Source organism: Ranitomeya imitator, chromosome 3 (assembly GCF_032444005.1).
Source record: "Ranitomeya imitator isolate aRanImi1 chromosome 3, aRanImi1.pri, whole genome shotgun sequence".
In the NCBI taxonomy this organism is placed as follows: Eukaryota; Metazoa; Chordata; class Amphibia; order Anura; family Dendrobatidae; genus Ranitomeya; species Ranitomeya imitator.
The window spans coordinates 838,991,254-839,010,289 of NC_091284.1; the positions used below are offsets into that span (position 1 = coordinate 838,991,254).

At 48.2% G+C, this 19,036-nt stretch overlaps 1 protein-coding gene across 1 annotated transcript in view; it reads right to left on the reverse strand.

Annotated features, from left to right (window-relative positions):
* Window positions 1–18,301, reverse strand: part of LOC138671414 (uncharacterized) — a 38,498-nt gene extending 20,197 nt beyond the window's left edge. The window contains exons 1-2 of the mRNA XM_069759574.1: window positions 18,203–18,301; window positions 17,856–18,088 (exon numbers count right to left, since the gene is read on the reverse strand). Coding sequence (XP_069615675.1) covers window positions 17,856–18,088; window positions 18,203–18,272 — 303 coding nt within the window. The 5' untranslated portion in view covers window positions 18,273–18,301. The remainder of the gene's footprint in view (window positions 1–17,855; window positions 18,089–18,202) is intronic.
* Window positions 18,302–19,036: the final 735 nt, after the last annotated feature.

Below are 19,036 nucleotides of genomic sequence, written 5' to 3' on the forward strand. Positions count from 1 at the left end.
CGTGACTGGCCAATATACTACGTGGACATGCGTACTCTAGAATACCCGATGTGTTCGACTCGGGCCACATATATATATATATATATATATATATATATATCTTTCAATATACACTTGACCCTTTTAATGGTTAACCATGTGAATATGTCTCTATACACTACTGTGATCCACATATACTAAAGACTTTTTCATGGATGGTGTAATTAGAGGCATTGTTCCACATACAGGTGTGATCAAAAGTTTACACACCCCGACAGAATTTTTGCTTTCTTGTCCTCTTTTCAGAGAATATGAATGATAACACCAAAACTTTCCTCCACTCATGGTTAGTGGTTGGGTGAAGCCATTTATTGTCAGACTACTGTGTTTTCTCTTTATGAATCATAACGACAACCCAAAACATCCAAATGACTCTAATCAAAAGTTCACATCCCCTGGTGATTTTGGCCTGATAACATGCACAGAAGTTGACACAAATGGGTGTGACTTGCTACTAAAGGTAACATCCTCACCTGTGACCTGCGTGCCTGTAATCAGTGTGTGCATAAAAGCTGAGTGAGTTTCTGGGATCCAGACAGACTCTTGCATCTTTCATCCAGCCACTGACATTTCTGGATTGTGATTATGAGGAAAGCAAAACAATTGTCAACGGATCTACAGGAAAAGGTAGTTGAACTGTATAAAACAGGAAAGGGATACAAAAAGATATCCAAGGGGGGGATGCGTGGAGCGCTGATGTGGTAGGAAGCAGGAACCCTGAGCTCCCTCTAAACCAGAGAATAATCGACAAAAATCGGACATTTAACCCGGATTCTTACATCGGGAGACTTTCCTAAGGGAACCTAGACCTGCTGGAAGCAGGTTCCAGAAGATTTTTAACCTCAACTGTGGATATAATTAACTTTAAACGAAAGGACACCTGTGTGTGAGAGAGGCGGAGGGATATACCTCACACACTCCAACGTGAGGAGAAAAAGAAACAGAGACTTGCCAAACGGACCCCAAGGTACTGTGAACCTCATCCCAATCCATCAGGGGACCCCCAGAGGCACATTCAGGAGAGGCACCACTCTTTTTTCCCCCCCAAACCAGACACTCTTTAGAGCACAGGATCGCTCATACAGAGCAGCTGCATAGGGGAAAAAATAGTCCCTGCAACAGCACAGATCTAAAAGGCACAGCTACAGATAGTGTGCCACTAAATTCAGCCTGCGGGGCAACTTTATTTGTGCTACATATCCCCAGCGATCCCCCTTCTTCCCCACCATAGGAGGCACACAAGTGGGAAAGCTTAAAATCAGGGGCGGAAGCATACATCACTACAAGTGGCAGCGGTGGAGTGGTTCTGGCCGCACTTTAACAGCGGAGCTCATTACTCTGTGCAGGGCGGAGGGATCTTAATTCCGGCCACACACCTGCACTCCCATACAGCCGGCACATAGTCAAAAAGAGGCGAAAAAGTTCCGGCCGCTCAGCTTCATCAGCAGCCGACGTCTAGTGCAGGGCGGAGGGATCCGCAGCTCCAGTCATTCCCCTGCACTGCTTACATCTCCAAAACGTCCCACCAGCAGCACTGTGTGCAGGGCGGAAGGACACGCACTCCTAGCTGCGCGCCTGCACTACCTAACGCTGCCAACTAACTAACAACAGCGTGGTAGTCTCACCTGCATTGGAACCCCGGCAATTAGTGTGCAGTGAAGAGCAGAGGGACCAGCAGCCCAAGTCATACCCCTGCACTATTTTTTACTCCCAGGAGGCACCTCGCACTATATACAGGGCGGAGGGATACAGAGTGTAACCAAGCAACAAAATTGCACACAGCTTAAAAAAGCAGCAACAGGCTGCTCTGCTCCAACACTGATTAACCCCGGCGCTCCCACGCTCCATATTCCACATCTCAGGCCCTATTGACGTCCTGGGAACGCGGTATTGTTAAACAGCAGAAAGCAGCAGACTGCAAAGTCGTAACTGGGGCTGACCACACTTAACACCGTAACAGTAGCTCTCGGACTACACCGCTACCCCCGGTATACAACTCATCCCGCAACTAAGTGAAGCGAGTTAGGAGATAAAACCCTATTGATGGGGCGCATGTGCGGAGTACGGCAATGACAGACATGTTGTGCTGAGCTCTGCTGCCCGACGGACCCCATTAAACCCTCTCCAGCGACCGGAGCGCAGTAAAAATTCTCCCTCCCCGGGGACAGAACGCCTTTAAGAGTGGGACGATCCGCAATGCCAAAAAAGGGAAGCGCGACACAGCCAGCGGGCCGCACCATTTCAGATCTCCTTATGAGCAGCACCCCTTCCAAAATGGCTGCAGTAACTAATCCCCCACCAGCCTCTGCAACTCATGGCGATGGGAGCACAGAGCAGGATGACATTCCCCCACAATCGGAAGCGATGATCTCAACGGCTGCCCTCACGAGATCACTGCAGGAGACCTTTAGAGAGGAACTTACCACCGCTATGCAGGGTATCTCTTCCCAGTTGCAAGATCTAGCGCAGCGCACAAACAACTTGGAGGAAAAAATGGATGTCGTCTCAGATGCGCTGGAGGATGATCAGGAAACTCTCAAGCTGCATACTGACCGCATCACTGAGCTAGAATTAAGATGTGAGGACTATGAGAATAGATCCAGAAGGAGCAACATACGGATCAGAGGTCTTCCTGAACATGTTGTTGCCCTCAAAGATACAGCAGCAGCCCTCTTTACGGCCCTTCTACCTGACCTGGACCCATCCCTACTTCATATTACAAGAATACACAGGGCACTGGGCAAGCCACGATTTAATGATATGCCCAGAGATGTAATATTAAAGATGCATTACGAGGAGACCCGTGATCAGATCTTGCTGGCGGCTAGAAACCATCCTATCTTACCCGGCCTGCCAGACTCAGTGCACATTTATGCAGACATTGCGCCCACCACACTGGCCAGGAGAAGGGCCCTCAGGTCAATTACGACCTCTCTACAGGAGGCCCAGGTCAAATACAGGTGGGGCTTCCCATTCGCCCTCATCTTCACATACAAATCCCAACTCTATACCTGCCGGTCCCTAGAAGAAGGAACTCAGGCACTAATTAAGGCTGGTATCACACTATCTTCAGAGGCCTCCTCGCTCCCACAGAGAAAAACCAGGCCTGTAAGGGAGTGGAGGAACCCTCCCAGAACAAGAAGCCAAAACACTCAGGTCACTTGACTTGCATAACCCAGGATTTGGCATCTTCAAAAGGTTATATGTAACTTTGGGTTTTGTTGTGGGGCCAGTTGTTGGTTCTGCCCTGCTCTGAAACTAGGTCATCTACCTAGCAGTTAACGCTCGGTCCATTTACAGTTGAACTATCTACTATTACGTTAGCAAGTACCCTTTTCCCCACCCCCCTTTCTTCATTATTCCCCCCCTTATCACCCCTCCCCCCCCTTTTTTTTTTTTTAATTCTCTCTCTTTTCCTTTTCTCATCTCTCTATTTCTCCCTCCCTCTCTTTCCTCTTCCCCATATTGTAAGGTCAACCTTATATGACTCAAGGGTTGGGGTCCTCGGGGTTGCAACATGCTGCCCAACCTCGGCGAATTTTGGTGTCCTTCTTAATATGGGACCCCAGATCGCCGCATCTTGTGGGCTCAATGCCCTTTGGAAAACTTATGTTATGTTCTATGTCGACGTCTCCCCCCTGTTTGTCTCTTTCCTTTCGTTTCCACATAGAGATTATTGCTGTGATGGTGAATTTGTGGGTCAAGGTTGGGTGGAGGGCGATGGTTCGCCTCTTATTAGCAGTGTCCACTTAACTAAACATGTGTAGAGTGCTCTCCCATAATGTGCGGGGCTTCAACTCACCTCTAAAACGTAAAAAGGCCTTCCTCGATTATCAGAAGCACAACCCAGACGTAATCTGCCTTCAGGAAACCCATTTCTCCAATTCTTCCCACCCCAAATTCCTGGATGCACATTATACGAAATTCTTCCTTTCAACCTGGGACCGCAAAACGAGGGGCGTGGCTATACTAATTAATAACAACCTTCCATTCCAACCCACTAACACGTATTCAGACCCTGAGGGCAGGTTCATTATCCTGATGGGAACCTTGCAGGGTCTAAATATATGCATTGTTAATAGCTACCTGCCAACTGCCACTCAGACTCGAGTCATACGTCTAATCCTATCAAAATTAGCTTCACTCTCATATCACCATCTTATATGGTGTGGTGACTTCAATCTCACTCTGAGCCCGTCACTTGACAGCAGCTCACTGAATCGAGCAGACATATCAAAAACAGATAGGAAAAAAATCCTACAAATGCTGAAAGTAAATTGTTTGGCAGATATCTGGCGAGAGCTAAACGGCCCTCAGAGAGGATATACATATTTTTCCCCCGCACAAAAGTCCTATTCCAGAATTGACTTACATCTCACCTCTTCCAAAACACTCCCCTCGGTTCTATACTCCCGACATATAGTATCATCTTGGTCAGACCATGATGCCGTCCTTTCTGCATTTAACTTTAACATTACCACTTCTAGGCTGTTCAGGTGGAGACTGAACGAGTCCCTACTAACAGACCCAACGGTCTTATCTACAGTAAAGGACGAGCTGAACCTATATTTCCAAACTAACAATACCACTGACGTGTCCCCGGGAACTGTGTGGATGGCACACAAAAAATTTATAACAGGGACCCTGATCAAAATTGCCTCTAACAAGAAAAAGCAAAGGTCTGAGCTACAATTGCAATTAGAAAATAAACTCTCAAAATTAGAACAGGCAAACCAAAACCTCCCTTCACTTTATCTAATCAAGAAAATTCGGGATATTAAATTACAACTCAATACCATTTTAACAAATAGATCAGAAAAGGCCCTGACATGGACTAAATCTACTTTTCACAAATATGCTAACAAACCAAGCAGCATGTTGGCCCGTAAACTTAGTAGAGAGCTCCTGAATAATATCCCCTCCATTAAAGATCCTACAGGTCGTATTACTGCCCACCCAGATGTAATATATAAAACGTTTCAGCAATATTATCAAAACCTATACTCCCTCCCGCAGCCCCCTTCCCCGATCCGCATTCAGAACTTCCTCAAAGATCTGACACTACCTAAAGTCCCAGACACAGACACAGCTTATCTCCAAGCACCAATCAACTCTGACGAAATAAAAGCAACGATAAAAAATTTGAAAAAAAACAAGGCTCCTGGGCCTGATGGACTCACAGCACAGTACTACAAAAAATTTGACAGCTTACTCATACCTCACATACAGAGCTTCTGTAATGCTCTACTAAACGGAACTCAAATGCCACCTGAATTTTATATTGCCCACGTAACTGTAATTCCAAAACCGAAGAAAGATCACCTTTACCCCAAGAACTATAGGCCTATTTCATTGCTAAACATAGATTTAAAAATTTTTACATCCATAATCACGGCCAGAATCAATAAAATACTACCCATCCTGGTTCATCGAGATCAGGTAGGGTTCATCCCCAAGAGACAGGGCCCTGACAATATTAGGAGGAACCTTAACTTAATACACTCAGCTAATCACTCCAAGCAATCCTTACTCTTGTTAGCACTCGATATAGAGAAGGCCTTTGACTCGGTATCATGGTCATACTTATTCGAAGTCCTCACTAAGTTTGGCTTCCCAAGAGGTATTACCTCTTGCCTTAAACTGCTATATGATCGCCCCACGGCCTATCTGAAATTACCTTCAAACCAGCCTACCCCTATTAACATACAACGTGGTACCAGGCAGGGATGTCCGCTTTCTCCGGCCTTATTCGCATTAGCCATGGAACCCCTAGCGGAAGCTATCAGAGCCAACCCCAACATTAATGGACCTATAATTAGAGACGATCAATACAAGGCTAGCCTTTTTGCAGATGATCTACTATTATCCATAGTCAACCCCGCTATTACACTCCCAAATCTCTTTGTCGCTCTCCATGAGTTTGAACTGGTTTCTGGTCTCAAAATTAACGTTGACAAATCTGAAGCCCTATTTATTAACACCCCCAGAGACATACAAAACAACATAACAACACAATTTAAGTTTACCAGAAATGAGCAGTACTTAACCTATCTCGGCATCAATCTAACGCCCCATAGGTCGACTTTATTTAAATGGAACTATGCCCCCTTAATTAAAAATCTCAAATCGGATCTTACCAGATGGTCATCTATGCCCTTATCCTGGTTAGGTAGGCTACACGCCATTAAGATGGTTTCCTTACCACGATTTCTGTATGTTTTCCGATCTTTGCCCATCCCTGTCCCTGCCAAAACGTTACTAGATATTCATAGCACGATCTCAAAATTTTTATGGCAGGGAAAAAGACCTAGGATAAGACTTAAAACCATGTTTATTAGTAGAAGACGAGGAGGTATGTCTCTGCCCAACTTCACTTTATACCATAGAGCGGCCCAACTAGCCCAGCTAATAAGTGCTAATGCGGACAACCATAGCGCACCCAGATGGGTGAATCTCGAATCTCACTTCCTGACCCCATTCACTCTACCAGGCCTCATGTGGTCGTTGCAAAGACTTCCAAAAGGGATCCATGTATCAGCTCCATTCACAGCACATTCCCTGATGTTATGGAGGAAGGAAAGATTTAAACACTCCCTACAATCCAAAACTTCCTTAATGACGCATATTTTTCATAATCCAGCTTTTCCACCAGGGTTGGAGCCCCGCCCTTTCCATTGGTGGGTGTCTAGAGGTCTAAATACCCTTAAACATCTTACTTCGCCATTTAATATTCTACTCACCAAACAAGAGTTCATCCAAAAGTACTCTCCACCTAGCTCTGAAATATTGCGTATCATTCAAATTTTTCACTTTGCTGAACAGATCCTGGGACATGGTGTCACCCACCGCCCATCGGGTTACGAGCAAATATGTTTAAATGACCCACTGGGCAGGGGAGCCATCTCTTTGATTTACTCAAACCTAAACGCAATATCAGAGGATGTAAAACTCACATATATGATACATTGGGAAAGAGACCTTAATAAGATAATGTCCCCATTGGAGTGGCAAAAGTGCTGCTGCACCCTCTCAAAGGGAAGTCTTCAAACCTCTTTAGTTGAAACATCCATCAAGCTCCTACATAGGACATATTTAGTTCCGAGCAAATTACATGCCATCTACCCAAATCTATCAGATCGGTGTTTCAGAGGGTGTGGAGCTCTGGGAGATCTAAAGCATACGTGGTGGGATTGTCCGGTCGTTTCCACACTCTGGTCAAAGATCAAATCTATTGTAGAGGAGCTTTATGGTGGAACGATTCAGTTAGACGCAACGGTGTTCCTGCTGGGAGCTAGATACCCGGGCTTCTCCAACAAACTCCATATTCTAGTCAATCAGCTGTTCCTCGCCGCTAAGCTACACATTGCAACAAAATGGAAAACAACTACCCTATCTCTTTCCTCAGTAATTGACAAGATGAACACTATCATGTTATGTGAACGAATACAAGCTACAAGAGAGGACTCATGGGAGCCTTACTATCAAATATGGAGACCGTGGATTGAAAGGAACTCTAGCAGTAATCTTGACCAAGTCCTAACACTATCTCTATGAGGCCAATCTGGTGTTAAATTGCCTTCCTTTGATTGGGTCCTTATACCCGACCATTGATAGTACTCTGACGCAGTAATGGATCTCTTACCCCCTTCCCCCCCCCCCCCCCCTTGTCTTTTTCAACCACCTGTCTTTGTCTCCGTGTTTAACTGTATTGTTTAATTACCATCAAGGTTAATTTAGAATTTGATAATATTCATATATACTCCCCTGCGAGGGATTTTGTTGTGAAACTTTCTTGGTTTTTTGTTGAAAAATAAAAACTTGTTGAAACTAAAAAGATATCCAAGGAATTGATAATACCAGTCAGCAGCGTTCACACTGTAATTAACAAATGGAAAATCAGGGGCTCTGTAAAAACAAAACCACGGTCAGATAGACCAACAAAAATGTCATCCACAACTGCCAGGAAAAATTGTTCGGGATGCAGAAAAAACCCCACAAGTAACATCAGCTGAAATAAAGGACTCTCTGAAAACTAGTGGTGTGGCTAGATCAAGATGCACAATAAGGAGGCACTTGAAGAAAAATGGGCTGCATGGTCGAGTCGCCGGAAGAAAGCCATTACTGTGCAAATGCGACAAAGTATCTCACCTACAATACCCAAAACAGCACAGAGACAAGCCTCAAAACTTCTGTAACAAGGTAATTTGGAGTGATGAGACCAAAATTCAACTTTTTGGCCACAACCATAAAGTTTACATATGGAGAGAGGTCAACAAGGCCTATGATGAAAGGAACACCATTCCTACCGTAAAGCATGGAGGTGGATCGCTGATGTTTTGGGGATGTGTGAGCTACAAAGGCACAGGAAACTTGGTCAAAGTTGAAGAAAAGATGAATGCCGCACGTTATCAGCAAATACTGGAGGCAAATTTGCACTCATCAGCCCAGAAGCTGCGCATGGGACGTACTTGGACGTTCCAACATGACAACGATCCAAAACACAAGACCAAGTCAACCTGTCATTGGCTACAACAGAACAAAGTGAAGGTTCTGGAGTGGCCATCTCAGTCTCCTGACCTCAATATCATTGAGCAACTCTGGAGAGATCTCAAGCGCACAGTTCATGCTAGACAGCCCAGGAATTTACAGGAACTGGAGGCTTTATGCCAAGAAGAGTGGGCAGCTTTACCATCTGAGAAATACAGAATCTCATCCACAACTACCACAAAAGACTTCAAGCTGTCATTGATGTTAGAGGGGCCAATACACGGTATTAAGAAATGGGGTACGTGAACTTTTGATCAGGGTCATTTGGGTGTTTTCGGTTGTCATTATGATTTATAAAGAGAAAACACAGTAGTCTGACAATAAATGGCTTCACCAACCACTAATCATGAGTGGAGGAAGCTTTATTCATGTTCTCTGAAAAAAGGCCAAGAAAGCAAAAATTCTGCCAGGGTATGTAAACTTTGCAGCACAACTGTATGTTGAAATTGTATATGGTCTTGTCCTGACAATTGTGCACTGTAATAAGTGATGATGACACAGTGACATATCGCAGGGCGTCACTACTGTGTGTTCTTATTTTGCACTTTTTATATATGTTTTTTCCATATCTGTTAATAAAAATTTTGTACTTTTATAAAACAATCCATTGTTCTCCTTTCTCAATTATGCTATTTTTGGATGTTTTTTTCCTTGCGGTTAAGTGTGTGGTTTGCACTTTATCCACTAATTACTATGAGGGTTTCTGCTTAACTCCCGGAAACTAATAGATGAGCAGGAGGGGAGGTCAGAGTCCGTAGAGATTTGGGACGAGAACGGGGCACAACCTACCGTCTCCTGATGGAGGACAGGGCAGAGAGCGGAGACTCGCGGTGCTCAGAGGCCACCAGATATGCCGCCAGCCTCAGTACACTTGGGCTTCTTGTACACATACCGTTGTTTTGTGGCCCCAATAGATTTCTATTGGACCGCAAAAACAGGCCGCAATAATTTCATGGTGCGCCGTATGGCCGTATTTACGGTCGTGAAAAAAGATAAAGCCTGCTCAATCTTTTTCACGGCTTATGGACACGGCCCCCATTGAAAATCAATGGGGACGCAAAAACAACGGAAGTTTGTTTCTACAGTGCACCGTGACTTCAGGCTTTGCGGGCTTTGATCTCACAAGCATCAAACAAAAGCGCGAAGAATCGCAGAGATCAGAGGAGGCACAGGATCGACCACAGCGGAAATACAGAATCTGTGCAGCGAGGAAAAAGCATCATAATAATGCTGGAGTGATAGAAGAGGAGCGGTGACGTCTCCTCTTACTACCGCACGGCGGAGACATCTCCTCTTACTACCGCACGGCGGAGACGTCTCCTCTTACTACCGCAAAGCGGTGACGTCTCCTCTTACTACCGCACGGCGGAGACATCTCCTCTTACTACCGCACGGCGGCGACGTCTCCTCTTATTACCGCACGGCGGAGACGTCTCCTCTTACTACCGCACGGCGGAGACGTCTCCTCTTACTACCGCACGGCGGAGACGTCTCCTCTTACTACCGCACGGCGGAGACGTCTCCTCTTACTACCGCACGGCGGAGACGTCTCCTCTTACTACCGCACGGCGGAGACGTCTCCTCTTACTACCGCACGGCGGAGACGTCTCCTCTTATTACCGCACGGCGGAGACGTCTCCTCTTACTACCGCACGGCGGAGACGTCTCCTCTTACTACCGCACGGCGGAGACGTCTCCTCTTACTACCGCACGGCGGAGACGTCTCCTCTTACTACCGCACGGCGGAGACGTCTCCTCTTACTACCGCACGGCGGAGACGTCTCCTCTTACTACCGCACGGCGGAGACATCTCCTCTTACTACCGCACGGCGGAGACGTCTCCTCTTATTACCGCACGGCGGAGACGTCTCCTCTTACTACCGCACGGCGGAGACGTCTCCTCTTACTACCGCACGGCGGAGACGTCTCCTCTTATTACCGCACGGCGGAGACGTCTCCTCTTACTACCGCACGGCGGCGACGTCTCCTCTTACTACCGCACGGCGGCGACGTCTCCTCTTATTACCGCACGGCGGAGACGTCTCCTCTTACTACCGCACGGCGGAGACGTCTCCTCTTATTACCGCACGGCGGAGACGTCTCCTCTTACTACCGCACGGCGGAGACGTCTCCTCTTACTACCGCACGGCGGAGACGTCTCCTCTTACTACCGCACGGCGGAGACGTCTCCTCTTATTACCGCACGGCGGAGACGTCTCCTCTTACTACCGCACGGCGGAGACGTCTCCTCTTACTACCGCACGGCGGAGACGTCTCCTCTTACTACCGCACGGCGGAGACGTCTCCTCTTACTACCGCACGGCGGAGACGTCTCCTCTTACTACCGCACGGCGGAGACTTCTCCTCTTACTACCGCACGGCGGAGACATCTCCTCTTATTACCGCACGGCGGAGACGTCTCCTCTTACTACCGCACGGCGGAGACGTCTCCTCTTACTACCGCACGGCGGAGACGTCTCCTCTTATTACCGCACGGCGGAGACGTCTCCTCTTACTACCGCACGGCGGCGACGTCTCCTCTTACTACCGCACGGCGGCGACGTCTCCTCTTATTACCGCACGGCGGAGACGTCTCCTCTTATTACCGCACGGCGGTGACGTCACCTCTTATTACCTGTTATGGCTGGCAATCAGGCAACACAGCGTGCAGTAATCAGCGCACATACAGAGATCTGGCAATAACCAAAAAACAATAGGACGAGCTCTGAGACGTGGAATCTCTGTAGACTGCAGTACCTGATCTATCCTCACACAACTATAAGCAGCAGTGGATTGCGCCTAACAACTACCTATGCAACTCGGCACTGCCTGAGGAGCTGACTAGCCTGAAGATAGAAATACAAGCCTGACTTACCTCAGAGAAATACCCCAAAGGAATAGGCAGCCCCCCACATATAATGACTGTTAGCAAGATGAAAAGACAAACGTAGGAATGAAATAGATTCAGCAAAGTGAGGCCCGATATTCTAGACAGAGCGAGGATAGCAAAGAGAACTATGCAGTCTACAAAAAACCCTAAAACGAAAACCACGCAAAGGGGCAAAAAGACCCACCGTGCCGAACTAACAGCACGGCGGTGCACCCCTCTGCTTCTCAGAGCTTCCAGCAAAAGACAATAGCAAGCTGGACAGAAAAAAACAGAAAACAAACTAGAAGCACTTATCTAGCAGAGCAGCAGGCCCAAGGAAAGATGCAGTAGCTCAGATCCAACACTGGAACATTGACAAGGAGCAAGGAAGACAGACTCAGGTGGAGCTAAATAGCAAGGCAGCCAACGAGCTCACCAAAACACCTGAGGGAGGAAGCCCAGAGACTGCAATACCACTTGTGACCACAGAAGTGAACTCAGCCACAGAATTCACAACAGTACCCCCCCCTTGAGGAGGGGTCACCGAACCCTCACCAGAACCCCCAGGCCGACCAGGATGAGCCACATGAAAGGCACGAACAAGATCTGGGGCATGGACATCAGAGGCAAAAACCCAGGAATTATCTTCCTGAGCATAACCCTTCCATTTGACCAGATACTGGAGTTTCCGTCTAGAGACACGAGAATCCAAAATCTTCTCCACAATATACTCCAATTCCCCCTCCACCAAAACAGGGGCAGGAGGCTCCACAGATGGAACCATAGGTGCCACGTATCTCCTCAACAACGACCTATGGAATACATTATGTATGGAAAAGGAGTCTGGGAGGGTCAGACGAAAAGACACCGGATTGAGAATCTCAGAAATCCTATACGGACCAATAAAACGAGGTTTAAATTTAGGAGAGGAAACCTTCATAGGAATATGACGAGAAGATAACCAAACCAAATCCCCAACACGAAGTCGGGGTCCCACACGGCGTCTGCGATTAGCGAAAAGCTGAGCCTTCTCCTGGGACAAGGTCAAATTGTCCACTACCTGAGTCCAGATCTGCTGCAACCTGTCCACCACAGAATCCACACCAGGACAGTCCGAAGACTCAACCTGTCCTGAAGAGAAACGAGGATGGAACCCAGAATTGCAGAAAAATGGAGAGACCAAGGTAGCCGAGCTGGCCCGATTATTAAGGGCGAACTCAGCCAACGGCAAAAATGACACCCAATCATCCTGGTCAGCGGAAACAAAACATCTCAGATATGTTTCCAAGGTCTGATTGGTTCGTTCGGTCTGGCCATTAGTCTGAGGATGGAAGGCCGAGGAGAAAGATAGGTCAATGCCCATCCTACCACAAAAGGCTCGCCAGAACCTCGAGACAAACTGGGAACCTCTGTCAGAAACAATATTCTCAGGAATGCCATGTAAACGAACCACATGCTGGAAGAACAAAGGCACCAAATCAGAGGAGGAAGGCAATTTAACCAAGGGCACCAGATGGACCATTTTAGAAAAGCGACCACAGACCACCCAAATGACCGACATTTTTTGAGAAACGGGAAGGTCAGAAATGAAATCCATCGAAATATGTGTCCAAGGCCTCTTCGGGACCGGCAAGGGCAAAAGCAACCCACTGGCACGTGAACAGCAGGGCTTAGCCCTAGCACAAATTCCACAGGACTGCACAAAAGCACGCACATCCCGTGACAGAGATGGCCACCAGAAGGATCTAGCAACCAACTCCCTGGTACCAAAGATTCCTGGATGACCGGCCAGCACCGAACAATGAAGTTCAGAGATAACTTTACTAGTCCACCTATCAGGGACGAACAGTTTCTCGGCCGGACAACGATCAGGTTTATTAGCCTGAAATTTCTGCAACACTCTCCGCAAATCAGGGGAGATGGCAGACACAATGACTCCTTCCTTGAGGATACTCGCCGGCTCAGATAACCCCGGAGAGTCGGGCACAAAACTCCTAGACAGAGCATCCGCCTTCACATTTTTAGAGCCCGGAAGGTATGAAATCACAAAATCAAAACGAGCAAAAAATAACGACCAATGGGCCTGTCTAGGATTCAAGCGCTTGGCAGACTCGAGATAAGTCAAGTTCTTATGATCAGTCAATACCACCACGCGATGCTTAGCACCCTCAAGCCAATGACGCCACTCCTCGAATGCCCACTTCATGGCCAGCAACTCTCGGTTGCCCACATCATAATTACGCTCAGCAGCAGAAAATTTCCTGGAAAAGAAAGCACATGGTTTGAACACTGAGCAACCAGAACCTCTCTGTGACAAAACCGCCCCTGCACCAATCTCAGAAGCATCAACCTCGACCTGGAACGGAAGAGAAACATCAGGTTGACACAACACAGGGGCACAGCAAAAACGATGCTTCAACTCCTGAAAAGCTTCCACGGCAGCAGAAGACCAATTAACCAAATCAGCACCCTTCTTGGTCAAATCGGTCAATGGTCTGGCAATGCTAGAAAAATTACAGATGAAGCGACGATAAAAATTAGCAAAGCCCAGGAATTTCTGCAGACTTTTTAGAGATGTCGGCTGAGTCCAATCCTGGATGGCCTGAACCTTAACCGGATCCATCTCGATAGTAGAAGGGGAAAAGATGAACCCCAAAAATGAAACTTTCTGCACACCGAAGAGACACTTAGATCCCTTCACGAACAAGGAATTAGCACGCAGTACCTGGAAAACCATTCTGACTTGCTTCACATGAGACTCCCAATCATCTGAGAAGATCAAAATGTCATCCAAGTAAACAATCAAGAATTTATCCAGATACTCACGGAAAATGTCATGCATAAAAGACTGAAAAACAGATGGAGCATTGGCAAGTCCGAACGGCATCACCAGATACTCAAAATGACCCTCGGGCGTATTAAATGCCGTTTTCCATTCATCTCCCTGCCTGATTCTCACCAGATTATACGCACCACGAAGATCAATCTTAGTAAACCAACTAGCCCCCTTAATCCGAGCAAACAAGTCAGAAATCAATGGCAAGGGATACTGAAACTTAACAGTGATCTTATTAAGAAGGCGGTAATCAATACACGGTCTTAGCGAACCATCCTTCTTGGCTACAAAAAAGAACCCTGCTCCCAATGGTGACGACGATGGGCGAATATGTCCCTTCTCCAGGGACTCCTTCACATAACTGCGCATAGCGGTGTGTTCAGGTACGGACAAATTAAATAAACGACCCTTAGGGAATTTACTACCAGGAATCAAATCGATAGCACAATCACAATTCCTATGCGGAGGTAGGGCATCAGACTTGGACTCTTCAAATACATCCTGAAAGTCCGACAAGAACTCTGGGATGTCAGAAGGGGTGGATGACGAAATAGACAAAAATGGAACATCACCATGTACTCCCTGACAACCCCAGCTGGTTACCGACATAGAGTTCCAATCCAATACTGGATTATGGGTTTGTAGCCATGGCAACCCCAACACGACCACATCATGCAAATTATGCAGTACCAGAAAGCGAATAACTTCCTGATGTGCAGGAGCCATGCACATGGTCAGCTGGGCCCAGTACTGAGGCTTATTCTTGGCCAAAGGTGTAGCATCAATTCCTCTCAACGGAATAGGACACCGCAAAGGCTCCAAGAAAAATCCACAACGTTTAGCATAATCCAAATCCATCAGATTCAGGGCAGCGCCCGAATCCACAAACGCCATGACAGAATACGATGACAAAGAGCACATTAAGGTAATGGACAAAAGGAATTTGGACTGTACAGTACCAATAACGGCAGAGCTATCGAACCGCCTAGTGCGCTTAGGACAATTAGAAATAGCATGAGTAGAATCACCACAATAGAAACACAGTCTGTTCAGACGTCTGTGTTCGTGCCGTTCTACTTTAGTCATAGTCCTGTCGCACTGCATAGGCTCAGGTTTACTCTCAGGCAGTACCGCCAGATGGTGCACAGATTTACGCTCGCGCAAGCGACGACCGATCTGAATGGCCAAGGACATAGACTCATTCAAACCAGCAGGCATAGGAAATCCCACCATTACATCCTTAAGAGCTTCAGAGAGACCCTTTCTGAACAAAGCCGCTAGTGCAGATTCATTCCACAGAGTGAGTACTGACCATTTCCTAAATTTCTGACAATATACTTCTACATCATCCTGACCCTGGCATAAAGCCAGCAGATTTTTCTCAGCCTGATCCACTGAATTAGGCTCATCGTAAAGCAATCCGAGCGCCAGGAAAAATGCATCAACATTACTCAATGCAGAATCTCCTGGTGCAAGAGAAAACGCCCAGTCCTGTGGGTCGCCGCGCAAAAAAGAAATAATAATCAAAACCTGTTGAATAGGATTACCAGAAGAATGAGGTTTCAAGGCTAAAAATAGCTTACAATTATTTCTGAAGCTCAGGAACTTAGTTCTGTCACCAAAAAACAAATCAGGAATCGGAATTCTTGGTTCTAGCATCGATTTCTGATCAATAGTATCTTGAATCTTTTGTACATTTACAACGAGATTATCCATTGAGGAGCACAGAGCCTGAATATCCATGTCCACAGCTGTGTCCTGAAGCACTCTAATGTCTAGGGGAAAAAAAAGACTGAAGACAGAGCTAAGAAAAAAAAATGATGTCAGGATTTCTTTTTTCCCTCTATTGGGAATCATTGGTGAGGCTCCTTGTACTGTTATGGCTGGCAATCAGGCAACACAGCGTGCAGTAATCAGCGCACATACAGAGATCTGGCAATAACCAAAAAACAATAGGACGAGCTCTGAGACGTGGAATCTCTGTAGACTGCAGTACCTGATCTATCCTCACACAACTATAAGCAACAGTGGATTGCGCCTAACAACTACCTATGCAACTCGGCACTGCCTGAGGAGCTGACTAGCCTGAAGATAGAAATACAAGCCTGACTTACCTCAGAGAAATACCCCAAAGGAATAGGCAGCCCCCCACATATAATGACTGTTAGCAAGATGAAAAGACAAACGTAGGAATGAAATAGATTCAGCAAAGTGAGGCCCGATATTCTAGACAGAGCGAGGATAGCAAAGAGAACTATGCAGTCTACAAAAAACCCTAAAACGAAAACCACGCAAAGGGGCAAAAAGACCCACCGTGCCGAACTAACAGCACGGCGGTGCACCCCTCTGCTTCTCAGAGCTTCCAGCAAAAGACAATAGCAAGCTGGACAGAAAAAAACAGAAAACAAACTAGAAGCACTTATCTAGCAGAGCAGCAGGCCCAAGGAAAGATGCAGTAGCTCAGATCCAACACTGGAACATTGACAAGGAGCAAGGAAGACAGACTCAGGTGGAGCTAAATAGCAAGGCAGCCAACGAGCTCACCAAAACACCTGAGGGAGGAAGCCCAGAGACTGCAATACCACTTGTGACCACAGAAGTGAACTCAGCCACAGAATTCACAACAATTACCGCACGGCGGAGACGTCACCTCTTATTACCGCACGGCGGAGACGTCACCTCTTATTACCGCACGGCGGAGACGTCACCTTATTACCGCACGGCGGAGACGTCACCTCTTATTACCGCACGGCGGAGACGTCTCCTCTTATTATGGCACGGCGGAGACATCTCCTCTTATTACCGCACGGCGGAGACGTCTCCTCTTATTATGGCACGGCGGAGACGTCTGCTCTTACTACCGCACGGCGGAGACGTCTGCTCTTACTACCGCACGGCGGTGACGTCACCTCTTATTACCGCACGGCGGAGACGTCTCCTCTTATTACCGCACGGCGGAGACGTCACCTCTTATTATGGCACGGCGGAGACGTCTCTTATTACCGCACGGCGGAGACGTCTCCTCTTATTATGGCACGGCGGAGACGTCTGCTCTTACTACCGCACGGCGGAGACGTCTGCTCTTACTATTGCACGGCGGAGACATCTCCTCTTATTACCGCACGGCGGAGACGTCTCCTATTATGGCACGGCGGTGACGTCACCTCTTACTACCGCACGGCGGAGACGTCTCCTCTTACTACCGCACGGCGGAGACGTCTCCTCTTATTATGGCACGGCGGAGACGTCTCCTCTTATTACGGCACGGCGGTGACGTCACCTCTTATTACCGCACGGCGGTGACGTCACCTCTTATTACCGCACGGCGGAGACGTCTCCTCTTATTACCGCACGGCGGAGACGTCTCCTCTTATTACCACACGGCGGAGACGTCTCCTCTTATTACCACACGGCGGAGACGTCTCCTCTTATTACCGCACGGCGGAGACGTCTGCTCTTATTACCGCACGGCGGAGACGTCTCCTCTTATTACCGCACGGCGGAGACGTCTCCTCTTATTAGCGCACGGCGGAGACGTCTCCTCTTATTACGGTGTGCTCTCACCTCGTTCCTCCATTCCTGCAGACAGGGGAAGCCGTCCCGCCCCCGCAGCGCCTCCATCACCTCCTGCACCGCCGTCGTCCGCTCCTGGGGGCCGCGCAGTCGGTCGCTCAGCTCCAGTCGGGCTCCGGAGTCTTCATACAGTGTAAATACGTCAGAACTCTGCGCCAGGATCTGCGCCACTGGTGGCATCACCCACCCGACCCGCCGACCGAGGACACAGAACGGGAGGCAACCTGCAGAACCAGAGGGGAACAGAACGCCCGTGATCAATGCCGCACACCAAGTCCTACACACAGGGGTAGCGACACTCCGTGTATACCCCGGGCGCACACAACATGCCACTCCACCTGCACGCTGCAGATTGTTCAGCTTCAGCACCAGCTCCAGGACCCTCTGTGACCACGAGATGGCCGCCATATCTGCAGGGGGCAACGCAGTCCACTCCACCTGAAAAGGAAACACCAGAGTGACACACAGTCCGCTCCACCCGCAGAGGAGACACCAGAGACACACAGTCTACTCCACCCACAGAGGAGACACCAGAGACACACAGTCCGCTCCACCCGCAGAGGAGACACCAGAGAGACACAGTCCACTCCACCCACAGAGGAGACACCAGAGAGACACAGTCCGCTCCACCCGCAGAGGAGACACCAGAGAGACACAGTCCGCTCCACCCGCAGAGTAAACACCAGAGACACACAGTCCACTCCACCCACAGAGGAGACACCAGAGAGACACAGTCCGCTCCACCCGCAGAGTAAACACCAGAGACACACAGTCCACTCCACCCACAGAGGAGACACCAGAGAGACACAGTCCGCTCCACCCGCAGAGTAAACACCAGAGACACACAGTCCACTCCACCCGCAAGAGACACCAGAGACACACAGTCCGCTCCACCCGCAGGAGACACCAGAGACACAGTCCACTCCACCCACAGAGGAGACACCAGACACACAGTCCGCTCCACCCGCAGAGGAGACACCAGAGACACACAGTCCACTCCACTCGCAGAGGAGACACCAGAGACACAGTCCACTCCACCCGCAGAGGAGACACCAGAGACACACAGTCCACTCCACCCGCAGAGGAGACACCAGAGACACACAGTCCGCTCCACCCGCAGAGGAGACACCAGAGACACACAGTCCGCTCCACCCGCAGAGGAGACACCAGAG